Source organism: Thalassophryne amazonica, chromosome 7 (genome assembly GCF_902500255.1).
Source record: "Thalassophryne amazonica chromosome 7, fThaAma1.1, whole genome shotgun sequence".
NCBI classification, from domain to species: Eukaryota; Metazoa; Chordata; class Actinopteri; order Batrachoidiformes; family Batrachoididae; genus Thalassophryne; species Thalassophryne amazonica.
This window is the reverse complement of record NC_047109.1, coordinates 72,669,134-72,690,750: the sequence shown is the minus strand read 5'-3', so window position 1 is coordinate 72,690,750 and position 21,617 is coordinate 72,669,134. Positions and strand designations below refer to the sequence as shown.

Here is a 21,617-nt window from a genome sequence, read left to right as displayed (position 1 = left end):
TGTGTGGTTTTGTGTAAGTGAAAAGTTGTGCATCCATTGTTTACTCAATTGTTTTCCTGTCTTGCTCTCAGACATATGAACAGAGGAAGATTGTGGAGTTCACATGCCACACAGCCTTCTTTGTCAGTATTGTAGTGGTACAATGGGCTGATGTCATAATCTGCAAAACCAGACGTAACTCAGTCTTCCAGCAAGGCATGAAGTGAGTCACCACACTGGCACTAGGATACAGTCCATTCAGAAAGTATTCACAGCTCTTCACTTTTTCCACATTTTATGTTACAGCTTTATTCCAAATTGGATGAAATTCATTTTTTTCCTCAAAATACTACACACAATACGCCTCAATGAGATTGAGATTTTTGCAAATTTATATATATATAAAAAAAAAAAAAAAACTAAACTAAGAAATCACATGTATATAAGAATTCACAGTCTTTGCCATGGAGCTCAGGTGCATCTCTTCTTCACTGATCATCCTTGAGATGTTTCTAATGCTTAATTGGAGTCCACCTGAAGTAAAGTCAGTTGATTGGACATGATTTGTAAAGGCTCACACCTGTCTACATATAAGGTCTCACAGGTGGCAGTGCATGTCAGAGCACAAACCAAGCATGAAGTCAAAGGAATTGCTGTAGACCTCTGAGACAGGATTGTAACAAATCTGGGGAAGGGTACAGACACACTTCTGCTGCTTTGAAAGTGGCAGAGTGGTCTCCATCTTCCATAATTGGAAGATGTTTGGATCCACCAGGACTCTTCCTCGTGCTGGCCACCTGACTTACCTGAGCGATCATGGGAGAAGGACCTTAGTCAGGGAGGTGACCAAGCATTCCTACAGCATTCCTCTGTGGAGAGAGAACCTTCCAGAAGGACAACCACCTCTGCAGCAATCCACCAATCAATCAATCAATCAACTTTTTTCTTATATAGCGCCAAATCACAACAAACAGTTGCCCCAAGGCGCTCCATATTGCAAGGCAAGGCCATACAACAACTATGAAAAACCCCAACGGTCAAAACGACCCCCTATGAGCAAGCACTTGGCCACAGTGGGAAGGAAAAACTCCCTTTTAACAGGAAGAAACCTCCAGCAGAACCAGGCTCAGGGAGGGGCAGTCTTCTGCTGGGACTGGTTGGGGCTGAGGGAGAGAACCAGGAAAAAGACATGCTGTGGAGGGGAGCAGAGATCAATTACTAATGATTAAATGCAGAGTGGTGCATACAGAGCAAAAAGAGAAAAAAAAAAAAAAACAGTGCATCATGGGAACCCCCCCACAATCTACGTCTAAAGCAGCATAACCAAGGGATGGTCCAGGGTCACCCAATCCAGCCCTAACTATAAGCCTTAGCGAAAAGGAAAGTTTTAAGCCTAATCTTAAAAGTAGAGAGGGTATCTGTCTCCCTGATCTGAATTGGGAGCTGGTTCCACAGGAGAGGAGCCTGAAAGCTGAAGGCTCTGCCTCCCATTCTACTCTTACAAACCCTAGGAACTACAAGTAAGCCCGCAGTCTGAGAGCGAAGTGCTCTAATGGGGTAATATGGTACTACGAGGTCCCTAAGATAAGATGGGACCTGATTATTCAAAACCTTATAAGTAAGAAGAAGAATTTTAAATTCTATTCTAGAAATAACAGGAAGCCAATGAAGAGAGGCCAACACGGGTGAGATATGCTCTCTCCTGCTAGTCCCCGTCAGTACTCTAGCTGCAGCATTCTGAACCAACTGAAGGCTTTTTAGGGAACTTTTGGGACAACCTGATAATAATGAATTACAATAGTCCAGCCTAGAGGAAATAAATGCATGAATTAGTTTTTCAGCATCACTCTGAGACAAGACCTTTCTGATTTTAGAGATATTGCGTAAATGCAAAAAGGCAGTCCTACATATTTGTTTAATATGCCTTTGAATGACATATCCTGATCAAAAATGACTCCAAGATTTCTCACAGTATTACTAGAGATCAGGGAAATGCCATCCAGAGTAACGATCTGGTTAGACACCATGCTTCTAAGATTTGTGGGGCCAAGTACAATAACTTCAGTTTTATCTGAGTTTAAAAGCAGGAAATTAGAGGTCATCCATGTCTTTATGTCTGTAAGACAATCCTGCAGTTTAGCTAATTGGTGTGTATCCTCTGGCTTCATGGATAGATAAAGCTGGGTATCATCTGCGTAACAATGAAAATTTAAGCAATACCGTCTAATAATACTGCCTAAGGGAAGCATGTATAAAGTGAACAAAATTGGTCCTAGCACAGAACCTTGTGGAACTCCATAATTAACTTTAGTCTGTGAAGAAGATTCCCCATTTACATGAACAAACTGTAATCTATTAAACAAATATGATTCAAACCACCGCAGCGCAGTGCCTTTAATACCTATGACATGCTCTAATCTCTGTAATAAAATTTTATGGTCAACAGTATCAAAAGCAGCACTGAGGTCCAACAGAACAAGCACAGAGATAAGTCCACTGTCCGAAGCCATAAGAAGATCATTTGTAACCTTCACTAATGCTGTTTCTGTACTATGATGAATTCTAAAACCTGACTGAAACTCTTCAAATAGACCATTCCTCTGCAGGTGATCAGTTAGCTGTTTTACAACTACCCTCTCAAGAATCTTTGAGAGAAAAGGAAGGTTGGAGATTGGCCTATAATTAGCTAAGATAGCTGGGTCAAGTGATGGCTTTTTAAGTAATGGTTTAATTACTGCCACCTTAAAGGCCTGTGGTACATAACCAACTAACAAAGATAGATTGATCATATTTAAGATTGAAGCATTAAATAATGGTAGGACTTCCTTGAGCAGCCTGGCAGGAATGGGGTCTAATAAACATGTTGATGGTTTGGATGAAGTAACTAATGAAAATAACTCAGACAGAACAATCGGAGAGAAAGAGTCTAACCAAATACCGGCATCACTGAAAGCAGCCAAAGATAACGATACATCTTTGGGATGTTTATGAGTAATTTTTTCTCTAATAGTCAAAATTTTGTTAGCAAAGAAAGTCATGAAGTCATTACTAGTTAAAGTTAATGGAATACTCAGCTCAATAGAGCTCTGACTCTTTGTCAGCCTAGCTACAGTGCTGAAAAGAAACCTGGGGTTATTCTTATTTTCTTCAATTAGTGATGAGTAGAAAGATGTCCTAGCTTTACAGAGGGCTTTTTTATAGCGCAACAAACTCTTTTTCCAGGCTAAGTGAAGATCTTCTAAATTAGTGAGACGCCATTTCCTCTCCAACTTACGGGTTATCTGCTTTAAGCTACGAGTTTGTGAGTTATACCACGGAGTCAGACACTTCTGATTTAAAACTCTCTTTTTCAGAGGAGCTACAGCATCCAAAGTTGTCTTCAAAGAGGATGTAAAACTATTGACGAGATACTCTAACTCCTTTACAGAGTTTAGGTAGCTACTCTGCTCTGTGTTGGTATATGACATTAGAGAACATAAAGAAGGAATCATATCCTTAAACCTAGTTACAGCGCTTTCTGAAAGACTTCTAGTGTAATGAAACTTATTCCCCACTGCAGGGTAGTCCATCAGGGTAAATGTAAATGTTATTAAAAAATGATCAGACAGAAGGGAGTTTTCAGGGAATACTGTTAAGTCTTCTATTTCCATACCATAAGTCAGAACAAGATCTAAGATATGATTAAAGTGGTGGGTGGACTCATTTACTTTTTGAGCAAAGCCGATAGAGTCTAATAATAGATTAAATGCAGTGTTGAGGCTGTCATTCTCAGCATCTGTGTGGATGTTAAAATCGCCCACTATAATTATCTTATCTGAGCTAAGCACTAAGTCAGACAAAAGGTCTGAAAATTCACAGAGAAACTCACAGTAACGACCAGGTGGACGATAGATAATAACAAATAAAACTTTTTTGGGACTTCCAATTTGGATGGACAAGACTAAGAGACAAGCTTTCAAATGAATTAAAGCTCTGTCTAGGTTTTTGATTAATTAATAAGCTGGAATGGAAGATTGCTGCTAATCCTCCGCCACGGCCCGTGCTACGAGCATTCTGACAGTGTGACTCGGGGGTGTTGACTCATTTAAACTAACATATTCATCCTGCTGTAACCAGGTTTCTGTTAGGCAGAATAAATCAATACGTTGATCAATTATTATATCATTTACCAACAGGGACTTAGAAGAGAGAGACCTAATGTTTAATAGACCACATTTAACTGTTTTAGTCTGTGGTGCAATTGAAGGTGCTATATTATTTTTTCTTTTTGAATTTTTATGCTTAAATAGATTTTTGCTGGTTATTGGTGGTCTGGGAGCAGGCACCGTCTCTACGGGGATGGGGTAAGAGGGGATGGCAGGGGGAGAGAAGCTGCAGAGAAGTGTATAAGACCACAGCTCTGCCTCCTGGTCCCAACGCGGGACAGTCACAGTTTGGAGGATCCAAGAAAATTGGCCAGATTTCTAGAAATGAGAGCTGCTCCATCTAAAGTGGGATGGATGCCGTCTCTCCTAACAAGACCAGGTTTTCCCCAGAAGCTTTGCCAATTATCAATGAAGCCCACCTCATTTTTTGGACACCACTCAGACAGCCAGCAATTCAAGGAGAACATGCGGCTAAACATGTCACTCCCGGACTGATTGGGGAGGGGCCCAGAGAAAACAACAGAGTCCGACATTGTTTTTGCAAAGTTACACACCGATTTAATGTTAATTTTAGTGACCTCCGATTGGCGTAACCGAGTGTCATTACTGCCGACGTGAATTACAATCTTACCAAATTTACGCTTAGCCAGCAATTTCAAATGTCCTTCGATGTCGCCTGCTCTGGCCCCCGGAAGACAACTGACAATGGTTGCTGGTGTCGCTAACTTCACATTTCTCAAAACAGAGTCGCCAATAACCAGAGTTTGATCCTCGGCGAGTGTATCGTCGAGAGGGGAAAAACGGTTAGAGATGTGAACGGGTTGACGGTGTACACGGGGCTTCTGTTTAGGGCTACGCTTCCTCCTCACAGTCACCCAGTCAGCCTGCTTTCCCGACTGCCCGGGATCTGCCAGGGGGGAACTAACGGCGGCTAAGCTACCTTGGTCCGCACCGACTACAGGGGCCTGGCTAGCTGTAGAATTTTCCACGGTGCGGAGCCGAGTCTCCAATTCGCCCAGCCTGGCCTCCAAAGCTAAGAATAAGCTGCACTTATTACAAGTACCGTTACTGCTAAAGGAGGCCGAGGAATAACTAAACATTTCACACCCAGAGCAGAAAAGTACGGGAGAGACAGGAGAAGCCGCCATGCTAAATCGGCTAAGAGCTAGTAGCTACGCAACCTAGCGGATTCCTAAAAACACACAAAGTGAATAATGTGTAAATAATTTAGAGGTGATTCAGCAGAAGGAGTGCCCCAATCAAGGCACCAAACAGGTGCCAAACACCAAAAATAAAAAAAAATAAAAACGAAAGCGTTAGCAAGCTAGTTAGCTTGCCAACGCTGATGAAAGTTAGCTGATAAAAGTGCTCCGTCGCGATGTTTCGACCGTTAGAGGTCTTCCTTAGGCGTTGGAGCACAGTAAAAAAAAGTAAAAAAATAAAAAGGTAAAAAGTAAAAAAGTCTTGAAAAAGACTGTTAGTTCAAGTCCAAAGCAGCAGGTAGCAGTCTCTGTGTAAAAAGTCCCAACAGAGAGCCAAAATTCTGATGCAATCTCACTCCGAAGGAATCAATGGAGAAAAAGATCTCCAATCAGATCTGTATGCCAGACAGAAGCTACTCCTTAGTAAATGGCACAAGGCAGCCCACCTGGAGTTTGCCAAAAGGCACCTGAAGGACTCTGAGACCATGAGAAACAAAATTATCTGGTCTGATGAGACTGTCAGGTCGGGCGGCTGCCAGCCCCCTGAAGCGGCTGGACCCGCAATGCAGACTCCCACATCAGGTTCACGTGTAAAAGCAAACGTCGTCTTTATTTCAGGCTGAGGTACGATACACAGGTGATCAGTCAGCGGAGCGGAGGTACAAGCAGGGTCAGGCAAAAACGCAGTCATATTCAGGCAGGGTTCAGAAGCACGAGCAAACATGGACATCAGGGATGAGACAAAAAGCGTAGTCAAAAAACAGAGCAGATTTCAAAACACACGGCTAGGCAAAACAGGACTGGATACGAGAGCTAGGATGTGTACTAACGACGACAAACTGGCAGTGAGCTGTGAGACTGTGATGGTTTAAATAAGGAGCAAACAAATTAGGGTGATGTGAAGCAGGTGCGTGGAAGTCTCTGGAAGGGGGCATGACCGGGGGAACCAAAGGTTGTGCAGAGTACAAGATAGTGAAGGAAGGAAAGCACAGAGTGAAGTGAAGTAACAGACAGACACGTGAGCTGGAGCAAGAGTGGGAGTGAATGAGAACACAAAGACATAAACATGGTGGGAAACAAAGACATGGGGCGTGGAGTGAACATAAGTAACCAGGCATGAGACAAGGAACAAAGACATGATGGGAGGTGCGGAGTGGAAACAAAATGACAAAAACAGAACAGAGCTAAATTGGAAATCATGGTCAGAATATAATGCAACAGGAACCAAAATCAAACATGAGCATGAGAACAAAAGCAAGTAGAACTGAACAGGGAATCAATACAAAAGCAAAATTAAACAGGAACAAACTAATAAACAAAAATCAAAACCAGATATAAAAGTACACAGCCAACATATACAGAACAAAGCTAAATGATAAACAATGAAAACACAAACCGGCTGAACAGAACTGGACATTGGCTAAAGTATGAAAAGTAACAAAATGATAAGAAAAACATAGCCGAATAACTCAAATCAATTTTTTTTATATAGCGCCAAATCACAACAAACAGTTGCCCCAAGGCGCTTTATATTGTAAGGCAAGGCCATACAATAATTACGTAAAACCCCAACGGTCAAAACGACCCCCTGTGAGCAAGCACTTGGCTACAGTGGGAAGGAAAAACTCCCTTTTAACAGGAAGAAACCTCCAGCAGAACCAGGCTCAGGGAGGGGCAGTCCTCTGCTGGGACTGGTTGGGGCTGAGGGAGAGAACCAGGAAAAAGACATGCTGTGGAGGGGAGCAGAGATCGATCACTAATGATTAAATGCAGAGTGGTGCATACAGAGCAAAAAGAGAAAGAAACAGTGCATCATGGGAACCCCCCAGCAGTCTACGTCTATAGCAGCATAACTAAGGGATGGTTCAGGGTCACCTGAGCCAGCCCATAGCTCATGATGAAAATAAAAAACTAATACATCAAAGCTGGGGCCGGAGGTGAGCCAAGAGGGGATCCAAAATAAGGACTAAGACCTAGACCCAGGCCGGGCATGACAGTACCCCCTCCCCATGCGGGAGCCCCCAGGCGACCGCACACACAACACACTGACACTGGGAGGGCGGCGGGGGACCCAGGACGGGGGGCAAACAGAGGCAGAGGGCACACAAATGGGCCAACTGGCTGGAGACCCCAAGGACAACCGACAACAAGGCTACAAAAAGGCCAGGGACCCAACGGCCGGCAACCAACAACAGGCAGCCGGACACCAGGTATGACCTGGCTCCGAAAGATGGTGGGAGGTCTGTGTGAGACCCGGTCCGGGGGCCGGCCAGGAGGCCCTGTCAATAGTGCAATATCATCAGGGGGTCGACTCCTGGAGACATTGGAATCAGACAGACGTGCAGAGACGGACTTAGGGCCGAAACATTGGGAACCACAGAGAGACATATCGGTGCCTCAAGACGGAAACCATCAAACAGAAAAGACAAAGGAATTCAAAAAACAACCAAGCCCAAAACATCCCCAATAACCAATGAGACCAACACTCTCCCATGGTACCTAAACTCATTTCCCAGAGAACAACCTACTCCGATGAGTACAAAAAATGGTTGGTCACAGATGACAGGTAAGAATAAACCATTTCAAAAGTAGTGCTATGGAGAACACCGAAGGTGAGCAGATGTGAGGCACCGAAGTGCTTAATCCAAAAATATGAAGACCTCAAAACCCAAATCATCCCACTAACCACAAGAGTTGAGATATCAGCACACTTTGCAAAACCCCACATCCAGTTAACCATCTGCCCCAAATTGTGCAGATGAAGCCTCACCAGATCATATGACACATCAAAGAGAACTGACACAGAGAGCTTATATAAGGCACACAGATGCGAAAACCAGAAGCATAAATAGTCCCGTGCCTCAATAAAAGATATGGAGCACAACTCAAACAATGACTTTTCTCTAAAGTATGGGCCAACGTTACGTATCATTTCCTTCCAAGGATACAAATGATAACTGCTCCTTCCCAATAAGTCCTTAAAGTGAGCCGAACAGGAAAAACAATCTGGGAACCACTGACTGGATTCGGCACCAGCTTGAGTGGAGTTGCATCTTCCAAAATGATCAACTCTTTCAGAGAAGGAACTGAAGAAAGCAACTTGACAACAGCTTAGCATTACACACATAATCAACAATCATAACGGAAGCTTGCATGTAATACAATACAGAATGTGACAAGGCAACATAGGCAGTTTCTCCATAAATTTACAAAAACACCTTCTCAGATTCAGGAATGGTGCTTGTGACAGTTTTTTGACAGATTCTTAACAGAACCATTTCAGGTTCATACGTGGCAATTTAAGCAGACTTCTAAGGGACTCACCGACTGTGAAACAGTACAGCACAAACCAGATACAAAAAGAAAAATTACTGACCGTCCCTTTTATGTTGTCCTCAGAAGTCATCTTCCTGGAAGACACAGACGATTGAACCAGCTGTAGAGGCTCTGGAATGGCAGAACTGTGCAGCTGTGTGTGCGTATGAACAGCGTTCTCCAATCCCATTACTGGTCATGAAGCAGGACTTGTTCCGGCTCTTCCAACCGGTGTAAAAACGGCGGCGGAACGTGCGGAGGCTAACTTGATAACAGGAGACAATCCGGCTGGTGTCATTGTAGCTGTAGAACTGAGTGACGTCACAAGCAACGTCGCATCGGGTCTTACTGAAGCTGAGTCGCTTGCTGATGACGTAGAGGCAGCTGTAAACAAAGGTAATGAAGAGGCGATTATGGTGTGCGCCGAGACGGAACCAGCTGGTGCTGCCAAGAGAGCAGGTTCGGGTGGCATCGCTGAAGTAGCTGTAGCGATTCTTCCCGAGGCGGATCCGAATTGTGGGGATGACGCCGCTGGTCCATGAAGCGTTGCCGTAGTAACCACCAACGTGCTTGAGGAGGCAGGGCTGGCCGGCGTTGTCGTGGACATGGATCCAGATGATTCCATGGGAGAGGCTGCAGCCGAAGATGTGGAGGTTTCCAGGGGGGATGGGGTCTTGGTTCTCCCGGTCAGAACCGCAGGTGGTGGCTGGCATGTTCCCGAAGGCCCCACTGGCAACTTTGCGATCGTGGACTGACTCAACGAGCTGGTGGGTGTGGCTGCCAGCGGGAAGTCGGGCAAAACTGGCGCCTCGGAGTTCCTTGATGGAGCGATCTCCGAGGCAGGAGCCGGCAAAGTCGGCTGAGGCGCCCGTTTTTTCCGAGGCACAGGAACGTCATGGAACTGATGAACTGCGGTGCTCATGACTGGGACGTGCTGCCCCGCTGGATCAGAAGGAATGACTTGAGACACCACACGGTTTCTTCGTGGAGCAGGTTTTGGGAGCACCTGAGATGAAATCGGCCTCGGAGGTGGCACTTCTGGAGGCAGGAGGTAAGCGGCCGGCTTCTGTGCCACTGCGTGCCGGGCAGGAGCGATGGCAGCATCTGAAAGCGTGATTGTGCGTGGTTCATCACAGCAGTAGGCCGTAATATCAGACTCAAATAACACTTCTATGGGATCTTCAATGCAAGGAGGAACCCAGCCCTGCTTAAACTGCGTTTTAATGTTCATAAGTTCAGGGAAGGCAGTTAGCAGCTCTGGCTCGGCTCGGAATATCTGGTCGAGTGCCGAGAAGATCTGCTTCTTGCTCTGCTGACTGGAACAGTCCTGATATTCAAAAAACAAGTAGGGATGTAGCCGTGTCATGTAGTGCTGTCTGCTCTGACTCAGAAAAATCATTTTCTTCCAGATCAACCCAATCTGATTCAGAAGGCAGAAATGCCTCAGGATGCTTCATCCAATCTGGCCGTGACTTTCCACAAAAAACATCATCCAGGCTCAGAAGCTCTGGGAAGAAGTCAAACAGCCAAGGGTGGGAATTAACAAGATCACAGGCTTGCTCCAAATAATCGAACTTCTCTCTGGGAGCATAGCAGTCACAAAAACAAATGAAAAAAAAGAGAGGTCATCAAAAATTGCTTTAACCACCTTATTATCTGGAAGCATGGCAGCAGTGTCCATGACAGGAGTGGAGTCCACGGAGTCCATGTTATGGCCAGTTTGTACTGTCAGGTCGGGCGGCTGCCAGCCCCCTGAAGTGGCTGGACCCGCAATGCAGACTCCCACATCAGGGTCACGTGTAAAAGCAAACCGTCTTTATTTCAGGCTGAGGTACGGTACACAGGTGATCAGTCAGCGGAGCGGAGGTACAAGCAGGGTCAGGCAAAAATGCAGTCATATTCAGGCAGGGTTCAGAAGCACGAGCAAACATGGACATCAGGGATGAGGCAAAAAGCGTCAAAAAACAGAGCAGATTTCAAAACACACGGCTAGGCAAAACAGGACTGGATACGAGAGCTAGGATGTGTACTAACGACGACAAACTGGCAGTGAGCTGTGAGACTGTGATGGTTTAAATAAGGAGCAAACAAATTAGGGTGATGTGAAGCAGGTGCATGGAAGTCTCTGGAAGGGGGCGTGACCAGGGGAGCCAAAGGTTGTGCAGAGTACAAGATAGTGAAGGAAGGAAAGCACAGAGTGAAGTGAAGTAACAGACAAAGACACGTGAGCTGGAGCAAGAGTGGGAGTGAATGAGAACACAAAGCAGACATAAACAAGGTGGGAAACAAAGACATGGGGCAGGTGCAGGGCGTGGAGTGAACATAAGTAACCAGGCGTGAGACAAGGAACAAAGACATGATGGGAGGTGCGGAGTGGAAACAAAATGACAAAAACAGAACAGAGCTAAATTGGAAATCATGGTCAGAATATAATGCAACAGCAGGAACCAAAATCAAACATGAGCATGAGAACAAAAGCAAGTAGAATTGAACACGGAATCAATACAAAAGCAAAATTAAACAGGAACAAACTAATAAACAAAAATCAAAACCAGATATAAAAGTACACAGCCAACATATACAGAACAAAGCTAAATGATAAACAATGAAATCACAAACTGGCTGAACAGAACTGGACATTGGCTAAAGTATGAAAAATAACAAAATGATAAGAAAAACATAGCCGAATAACTCATGATGAAAATAAAAAACTAATACATCAAAGCTGGGGTCGGAGGTGAGCCAAAAGGGGATCCAAAATAACGACTAAGACCTAGACCCAGGCCGGGCATGACAGAGACAAAGATTGAAATCTTTGGTGTGAATGCCAGACGTCATGTTTGGAAGAAACCAGGCGCCATCCTTACAACGAAGCATGGTGGTGGCAGCATCATGTTGTGGGGATGTTTTTCAGTGGCAGGAACTGGGACACAGTCAGGATTGAGAGAACGGTTAATGCAGCAATGTATAGAGACATCCTGGATGAAAACTTGCTCCAGAGCGCTCTTGACCTCAGACTGGGACGACGGTTCATCTTTCAGCACGACAATGACCCTAAGCACACAGCCAAAATATCAAAGAAGTGGCTTGGGGACAACTTTGTGAATGTCCTTGAGTTGCCCAGACCTGAATCTGATTGAACATCTGTGGAGAGATCTGAAAATGGGTGTGTACCAACGCTCCCCATCAAACCTGATGGAGCTTGAGAGTTGCTGCAGAGAGGAATAGCCAAAACTGTCCAAAGATAGGTGCACCAAGCTTGTGGCATCACATTCAAGAAGACTTGATGCTGTATTTTCTGTCAAAGGTGCATCAACAAGGTATTGAGCAAAGGGTGTGAATACTTATGTACGTACTTTTACCTGATGGGTCTTATGTATATGTTTGCACTAAGTTAATTCTAATTATTTATAGTGACATAAGATTGAAGGTGTAAGTTTATTGTCATTAAGCATTTAGTGTGGTGTGTCTCATTTCCTATCGTCATCTTTCCTTGGGGTGTTTCACAATACAGGAACAAGATTTTGATCTTCGGCCTGTTTGAAGAAACTGCTCTAGCTGCCTTCCTGTCTTACTGCCCAGGCATGGATGTAGCACTCAGAATGTACCCTTTAAAGTGAGCGCCATAAACACCTTTCACCTGAATACACAATCAGCCTCATAATTAAGACTCATGGAGTCTTAGCTTACAGTATTATCTACAAGTATTATTGCTAGTGTCCACCCAATGCACCTACGGTTTTTACACAACTAAATCGGGAGTCTGTCCTGCGATAGACTGGTGTACTGTCCATCCAGGGTGTACCTGCTTCTCACCCTATGACTGGTGGGATAGGCTCCAGCTTCCTGTGACCATAAATTGGAGTAAGCGGGTATTGCAAATGCTGTAAATCAGGAGTCCACTGCCACTCATAGGCAAGCCTATCTAAAACTGAGTTGGTGCATTAATATCAAAATTTATTTATGCAGCGCAAAATCATAACTTGCCTCAAAGCGCATCACGAGTAAGGTATAAACTTACCCATCCCCTGAGCAAGCACACTGACTACAATGGTAAGGAAAAACACCCTCAGCCAATGAAGGGAGGTCAAAACCGGGGTAAGTAAACTCTTTTGGTTTGTTTCTTTTTCACTTTGGGTCACAAAAGCAGATCCGATATTAATCTGCATGTTGATTTGGCACAAGGTTTATGCCGAATGCCCTTCCTGACACAAATCCTGAATTTGCAAAAATATACCAAGGGAGAAGGTGTCAAAATTGGTAAATGTCAGTTTTCTGTCAGAGTTGATGCCTACATTGGGTATAGGATCACAAAGTCTATCTAAAGTTTGCCAGTATATTTTTGACCTAATATCCTGTATTTTCTTTTCAAAGTAGTCCAAGAAATCTTGGCCTATAAATGGCGAACGGCTTCCAGATGGTTGCTTTTGAATACGTTTGGCCACACTGTCAAACATTTTTTGGATTATGCTTGTTTTGCCAATTAAATCAGAGTAATAAGCCCTTAATAAGTCTGTACTCCAGTATGGCGTCATGTCATACAAAATGATAAACTTCAAATTTAGTGGTACACCATTTCTTCTCCAGGCTCCTACACATATGTTTGAGATATTATAGGTATTTGTTAAACAAAGGCGTATGCAACTTAGGTCAGTGACATCTCACAGTAAGTGGAGCATTCAATTCTAGTACATTAAGAACCACTGTATTCTGGCTATCTGACACTGTCCACTCAGTGGACAGTGTCAGATAGGCGGTGTTCAGATAAGTGGTGTTCAGAGATACTCCGGAGTCTCAGGTAATCTAGCACTAAATTTAGTTATGGTAGAGGAACTAATGTGATGCTTAGGTGACATACAGACATCCACTCTCATTGGGCACAATAATGATACTACAAATTGGGGAAGGGTACAGAACATTACAACATTTCAACTTAGTTATTTCAACTTTCAACTGAGTTAATGCCACAAAATTTCACTAGTTAAGTCGAAATAACTTTAGTTAGGCTGAAATAACTCTATGCAAATTGTTACATCACTTTTTCTCGGTGAGACAGCGATTCATTTTTTAGAGTGTAACTTTGTGGGTAATGGAGTCTCCTATCACTAATGTATGGGCAGAAGATGCCCATAAGCAAGCAGGGGCAACAGGGGTTAATGACTGTTTGCAGTCAGTAACAGGGACTGCAAGGGGGTGGGTGTTCTTCCACCTGACCACAGTGTGAAACTGACAGTTTTTTCCTGCTATTTAACAAAGAAAGTAGTCAGAAAAAACCTCACATGGTGTGTCCACAATGTGCATAGCGCATAACACATCAAAAACACAAAAGTTTGCAGTGAACGTTATTAAAAACACAACAACAAAACCATATTAATAAAAACAACTCCACCTTCTACCATATTTTTACACTAGTTTTCTCACTGTCTATGGTGGGAGCTGTGTGGACATCAGGTGAACAGACGAGGAGGGGCATGGACTGTGAACATGGTTTGAAACAAACATAGATTCCTGATAATGTGCAACACTCATGCTTTGATACAAAACACATCACAAATAATAATCACACACTTCAACTTTAATAAAAAAAGTACCTCATACACTCTTCCATTCAAGTAAGAGTGCACAGTGTAAAAGTGAACAGTGTTTACCTTACCGTTAGCTGTGATGCATTTCAGTGTGGTATTGTCCTTTAAATCCCTTTCTCTAATTTCATTAATGAAATGAATTGAAAGATTTGGTCAGTGAACAACCTTCACGTGTATAGAAGTGGAGGCAACAGGTGTTATTCCAATTGTCAATACAGTTCCAGCTTTGTGCCTGCTGCTTTCATGTCATGCATACAAACTCTAAATAATAAAGAACCAGGACTTGTACACTCCATTTAGGTGATGACAGATGTCACTCTTAATGGTTAAATTTGTTATACACCCATAACACATCCCTAAATAATGTGAATACTTTACACAGTCCCTGCGTGGGAGGGTGCCTATTTGCGCTATTATTTAGCACTTTGACAGTGTGGCAGTGAACATGACCTAAAAGCATTTGCAACACACCATCAAGCTAGGGCCCCTTGTGTTTTTTGCATGTGTACATTTAATCCTTCTGGTGTTTGTCTTTTCTACAGGCCCTCCTGGTGGTTTTGTGCATTTCCATATAGTTTTCTCATTTTTGTTTATGATGAAGTTCGAAAACTTCTCCTCCGGCGTAACCCTGGAGGTGAGTATTTCTTTCCCTTGCACTCAGCATTTTAACACACAGGCTAAAGGTTTGTTACCTTCCAGTAACCAAATGGAAACGCTTCCTGGTGTATAAGTTGGACACACTGAATTTATCCTGAATTTTATTTTTCCTGTCCCCCCCCCCCCCCCCCCCCCCCTTCTTGCAGGTTGGGTGGAAAGAGAGACATACTATTGATCAAGGGAGCATTTTTGCTATGACCCCAGCCATCTTCTACTTATTTCACTCTGTCACTTCCTTCCTGGCAAGACACACCTCCAGAGGCCACACCCTCTTAAAGACAAAATCCGCTTTGAAGCAATTTTCATCTCATCTGCCCCAAAAGATTAAAGACAGCAAAAGCACCTTCTTTCTACATTGACTGCTCCCTATTCTCCTATGATACTATTTGCATGTCCCCTCTCACTGCTGTGTACCTAACTGCTGTGTATCTCCCAAACGGCAGCTGCATAATGTGTACGTAGATTTGAACGAGCTAAGGATACAAAGGGAGTGTCTCCGCTCTGCAAAAAAGGGCCATTTAGCTCCTTCAGCCTGCTCCTCTTCTGTCTTCCTTCTTTCTTTACATTCGAGTTCCTCGCTCATTTTTTCTGTTTTGCCAACCCTTTGCTTGTCCTCCAGTCACACACATATACAGATCGCACAGTGCTTTCCAGTCGCCTGCACCATTTTGACTGCCAGTCTGTCTCTTTTATGTGGAGGATGGGCAGCATGGTCATGTTCTCATGGCGTCCATTTTCCTTTTCTTTTCATAGGTCAGAGAGTGTTTTTTTTTTATTTACAGGGTATGGGAGTGTTTTGGTTTTACATGTCTCTTTTTCTTAAGAAGTGAGGGGAGCATGTAAGAGCTGCTTTTCCTCATTTAGGCCTGATAAAGCACACCCCACAGTGTCCTGTTCTCCCTGCCACCCCCTGGGCATCCCCCTGCCATTTGTCTCTGTTTTGTGCACTGTGTGAAACATTGGCTTTATTAATAATTACTGCAGAACCTCTCTGAGTTGGAAAATGCAACTGAATCTTCAGTGTGCTCTAGGAAGTCTATATAATTCTATACTGAATTTAAATGGAAAAATAAAATACACATTGAAAAACTGGTGAAGAGAGACATTAATATGAAACAACATGGTTAATTTTGTTGAGACAGGAAAAAGAGAAAGATCTTTGCCTTGTTTGTTTTGTTTCAGTAACTTGCATTTATTTGAGAGATGAGACACCAAAACTGGCATTCAGGCCCCCAATCAGTGCAGGTATGCTGATGTGATGTGGTGATTGTTGATTTTGAGTTCATGTGCCTGGCATCTGTAACTGGATCAGTTCCAATTCTGGTTCAGTCATGATTTGGATTGATTCAGGTCTGTATGCATGTGTGTGTTGGGAGATCAATGGCCAGTGGTCTGAAGCCGCACCCAGATCAGATGGCTGCAAGGGTTTACACTGCAAGAAAGGAGGTGGGGTGACAAAACTAGTGTCAAATAGTTAAACAAACACCAACTGGACAAAGCATATCCTAAAGAGATTTAAAGGGCCTCATTTTTAAAGTTACTATATAGGTCTCCCCCCCCTTAATTAGTATTAGTTTTGATTTGATGTCACAGAATAATAAAAGATTACAAGCCTGAGGGGTGGGGGGTGAGATGTTTTTTTTTTATCCATTTTTTCTGTCAATATACTACTTGATTGACAGATTTAGTTTTTAGTGTGAACTGTCATGAAATCACTTAGAAGAGCATTGAGCATGTTTTTCATTTATTACATTTTTGTCTTCCTAAGCTAGCACAGAAGATACTGTTTCCAGGAAAATACATCTGCACTGCATTTCCTGGAAAAATGTGCGTGTATGTGCTGCCATTGTTTAAAAAGGTGCTGTCGCCCCAGATTTATGGGGCAAAGCTGAGACATGAACTTTATGAAACTGCATAGGGACAAAGTTGCTAAAGCTGTAAGATGTTTAGTAAACAGGGAAAGGATAAAAGAAAACAAACCACAATGAAAAACATTATTTATTTATTAGAAATAATGGCTGAAACATTTTAGTTTCTATGTATTGAACTAGAATATGTAAAAATCTTTGCTGTCTGAAATACCTGGAAAAAAAAAACTTCACAATATTCTAATTTTTTGAGATACACCTGTGCTTTCTGTTTGTTTCATAGTCGGTTATATTCTAAAACTCAAATACATGGTCATACCACCAAACAAATCCTGCAGAAAGGATTTTGTATGAATTCAGCTGTGAGGGAGACGGTTGAACAAGGTGCGGGGTTTTGAATATAAATTTACTAAATCTGACAAATAGATCATTTTGTGACTGTTTAACAGCAGTTACGTATGTTCTAAAAGCCAACTAGCATAGTGACAACTACTGCACACAACCCCATAGAAAGGATTTTGCATGAATGTAGATGAAGCAGATATTAATTTCTTCCCTCTCTGTCTCTCTCAATATGTCTCTGTGTAGCTTGAAATGATCTTTTTGTCTGTTTCTTTAATTTATAAAGTCTAGTTCTAGTGGTTACCAAGATCACTGCTGCTTGTGAATATGTTTTGACTTCTCCTCTTTCTCCTTTGTTCCAGTACAGTTTGTAATGGATTGTAATTGAGCCAGACTTTTAAACTCATTTTTCATTCTGTTACCCTGATATACTACAACTCGATAGCACAACATTGGCAACATGTAGTGTATACAAACAGCATCTTTTTTAAATCAAATTTCTAATGATTTCATCTTCCTGAGCAAAATAAAACAGTCTAGCATGTCCATTTGTGAGTGAGTGCACATACCAGCATTATTAGACCAGTTTACTTTTCAGCATAAACATTCAAAAAATATACATCTTGTGGATATTTAAATAACAGGACACAAACCTTTTCACCTCCATTCTGATAACAATGTTCATTAAAATCTCAGACCAGCCCTGGAAAATTTGCCAAATTACATTTGGCTGAGGCTACAGGTGTAAAGAGTAAAAATAATTAGAACGCTGGTCTGTGTTAGCCTCTGTATGTCCAAATATAACATTAAAATGTCTTTATCTTTATTCCTATCAGCCTTCTTGATTAATGCACATTTCTGATGGTATTAATGGGTAACTAGAACAGTACAAATGAGAAAACAGAAACATGAGGTTGGAATGCCACCTAGTGTTATGTGGTTTTATGCTCTAGAAGATCAAGTGACACAATACCTTCTGCAGCAGCCCAAAGCAATGCACCACGGATGTAAGTCCTATATAGGCTCTGATGCACATTAGTGCTGGGGCTGAATCCCAGATTCTGTAGCATGGCGATGTCAGCAACTTCACAAGGACAGCATGCCAGTCCATCACAGGTTACTTACCCCAGCCAAGACCGGTACTCATTTCCAACTGAGAGAACCGGGACAATGCAGATAAAGTATTTTGTCCAAGAACACAAGTAAAGCACCAAACCACTCAGTAAATGTCAGTCAGTTTGTTATATATCACCACAAATCAGCAACAGAGTCACAGTCATGACTATATACATTGTTTTATTTCTACAAAAACTTTTTAAATGTTATAACAAATTCACTGTGTACACAGTGTGTCTGTAATTTGTCCTGGCCGGGAGTGAGACCCCTGTGATCATTTCAGCTGTCCTCAGTGTACACTACAGGGACCTGTGTTCCATTGCTTTGCAATTCCCAAACCACACATTGATAACAGCCAGCCAGGCCCTTCTCTGCAGTTCCTTTGTAGAAAATGGTGACGATGTGTTGTGGGAGACTGGCTCTCTTCAGTATCCCACAGGAAGTCTTCAGTTTTTCTCAGGATGTGGACATGTTGTTGTGCTTTCTTCACTGCAGAGCTGGTGTTGATGGATGAGGTGAGGTCATCAGAGATGTGCATACCAAGGAAAGTGTGATTCTGACTCTCCACACTTCAGAGCCACTGATGAACAGGGGAGGGTGGTTAGCATATCTTCTGCAGAAGTCAACAACAATTTTATTTTCTTTTTTTTTTAAATTGTCTACGTTAAGAGACACATTGTGGTACAAGCTGACCGGGTGTTCCTCCTCTGCATAGTGCTTCACTGTTAGGTACAGTTGTCAGGAACTGAACAATGAGGTTGGATTCAGTCTTGTCAGTGTAGTCATGGGTGAGCAGTGTGAACAGCAGTGGGCTGAGCACACAGACTTGGGGGATGCCTGTGTTCATTGTGATGGTGCCTGAATTTCTGCTGGCAGTGCACTCCAGAATCCAGTTGCAGATTGGGGTATTGATCAGCCATGGCTTCTTGCTGCCTATTGTTAAGTTCTGTACAACACTTTGGATCTTTTTTAAAGGAATGAATCACTTTTTCTTTTTTTGGGGGGTGGGGGCAGGCGCTCAGCCTGCCTCCGGTACAAGTAGGGAGAATCACAAAAAAAAGGTTGGGAAACTGACTCATACTCAAATCAAATGCTGTTCTACAAAGTGAACAATTACAACTGGGTGGCTTAGTGGTGGGGTTGGGACAACTAATGAAAATCATTAGTCGACTAGTCGGGTACCATTAGTCATCGACTAAACAGCGACTAAATTTGACATTGACTGAATTAAGCCCATTTCAAATCATCATGGTGTAACGCAAATGTGGCATTTATAAGCACAAAATCACAAACACAAAAAACAGCATTGAAGATAATACCGGCATTCATTTGCTAGGCGTAGAGTACCCGTTTGAGTTGACTAAGTCATCTGCCAAGGTTCACACACTATCCCCTCACTGAGTGAAGGGATAGTAGTGGCACCTCCAACAGGTACATTCTTTTAAGGGGCTGCCGGTGGAGATCCATGGGTTTTAGATTGGGTAGTGTTTATGACATAGGTAGCTGACACTTTTCAAGGGTGGTAATAAATTGTGCAATGTTTGTATAATGAGTTGGAATGGAGTGTGATTCCAGAATGTTTTTTTAGAACCTTAGATCCTCAACAGTTTTTAGAAGAACTCAGTCCTTTTATTTCCTGTAAATTACATAAATTATTAATGTTAATTTACTGTCTTAATCTATTTGTAAATTGTTTAGACTCTTGTTATCATATACACACTATTATTATTATTATCAGTATTATTATTTTATTTTTAATTCTATTTTGTCATTTGATTTTTAAATGGACCACAATGGAAAGAAGTGTTTTCACTTTCTTGTGTCATCCATGTATTTTTAACGTATTTACAATTATACTATGTACTTACTAAATACAATCACGCACGCACACACACTTTTAATATATTGATTATTTACCACCCCCTGTGTGAATTGCGTGCGAGTCCAGAATGTACATATCGATGTCCATTGTTCAGTGTTGTTAGCTAATATATGTAGCTTATCTTAAAAACAGTAATCGTATCATCATTCGGTTTTGGCACCATTCATCCTATACCTAAAATACATAAATGTACCAAACGGCAAATGTCAGCTCTCCCTAGTTTGTATGTGATTAAAATACACACACACAGAGTTTTTCATCTTTTCTGCATTCTGCTGTAAGCAGGTGCATTTAATGTGACAAACAGAGACTAGCGGAAGACATTAAAGTCACTACACTTTCCACTTATGGTACTGGGAACATGACACTTAAGTCATTCTTGGTAACAGCAACATAACACTTAACTAAACTGATTAAACCAATTGAAATACAAAAACACAATAAATCAGTAACACTAACAACACTGTAAAAATAACATGAACCACAATAACAGCATTTAAAACCCCAAAACCCGAACTCCCATGGTGCATTGCAGCACAATATCCATTGTTTGCTGGTTACCTAAATTCACTAATTTCTTTTAATAAACGGTCTTTGATTAAAAAAAAAAGAAATGTAGATTAGTGAGATGTTAGCTAGTTGTAGTGGACTACTGGGCAGTGCAGTCTCATTGGAGGCGGGCACTAAAAGGGTAAAATATGACGCATATGATGTAATTTTTCCACTTCCAGGGACAGAGCTTTTGGGCAAATTACACGCAAAGTGAAAATGTAAAGAAAAAGTGATGACGCCTTGGAAAGTGGACATGTGTTGCAGTTTGTTTATGACCCAGAGCTCAAACGTGTTGAGGTGGTTGTGCAGGTGAGAGGACACAGCTACTCTGGTTAGCTGTGTAGGCTAAAACTTACCGACACAATAATATGCCTCATCTTCCCTTCTCCACTGGGAAATGAAAAAACAAGTTTTCATGACTGCTTCAGTGACTGAAGCTGGAAAAAAAAAACCCAGTACCCCATTTTCCCATTAGAATTGACGCTGCTTGTGGGAAGAGACTAATCCCCAGGTGGAGTGTGGGAGTGTCGGCACAAACCATTCGGAAGATGGGGGTTTCAGTGGAAACCATTTTAAACCAGCATGTCTTAAACTGGCAAGTCGGCTAGGTAACAGCGAGTATGCCTTTAAGTTTACCGAGCTGGGCTGAATGGTTTTTGCTGAAACTCCCACACTCTGCCCAGGATTCTCTGCCAAGTTCATGCAGGCTGTCCCCATATGTGGTCAAATCCCGTGATACGCAGGGGTTCATATGAGACTTCGCTGCCCTATTACGATCCCATCCCTACTTAGTGGTAATATTGATGTCTTTGAATCAGAGGTCCAAGTCTCCAGTAGGATGACTCCTAACTAGCGTCAATGTCCTTGAGCAAGTCTGGACCACAAAACTGCTCAAATTGAAGTTATAAGAAGCTGATCACCACGCAGTATAAACATGAACTGCAGTCTGACAGAAGCACAACACCAGTGCGGCC

At 42.5% G+C, this 21,617-nt stretch overlaps 1 protein-coding gene across 1 annotated transcript in view; it reads left to right on the top strand.

Annotated features, from left to right (window-relative positions):
• atp1a3b (ATPase Na+/K+ transporting subunit alpha 3b) overlaps positions 1-15,984 on the top strand; it is a 63,393-nt gene extending 47,409 nt beyond the window's left edge. The window contains exons 19-22 of the mRNA XM_034174428.1: positions 72-202; positions 12,156-12,257; positions 14,769-14,860; positions 15,030-15,984. Of these exons, the coding sequence (XP_034030319.1) occupies positions 72-202; positions 12,156-12,257; positions 14,769-14,860; positions 15,030-15,058 (354 nt within the window). The 3' untranslated portion in view covers positions 15,059-15,984. The remainder of the gene's footprint in view (positions 1-71; positions 203-12,155; positions 12,258-14,768; positions 14,861-15,029) is intronic.
• Positions 15,985-21,617: the final 5,633 nt, after the last annotated feature.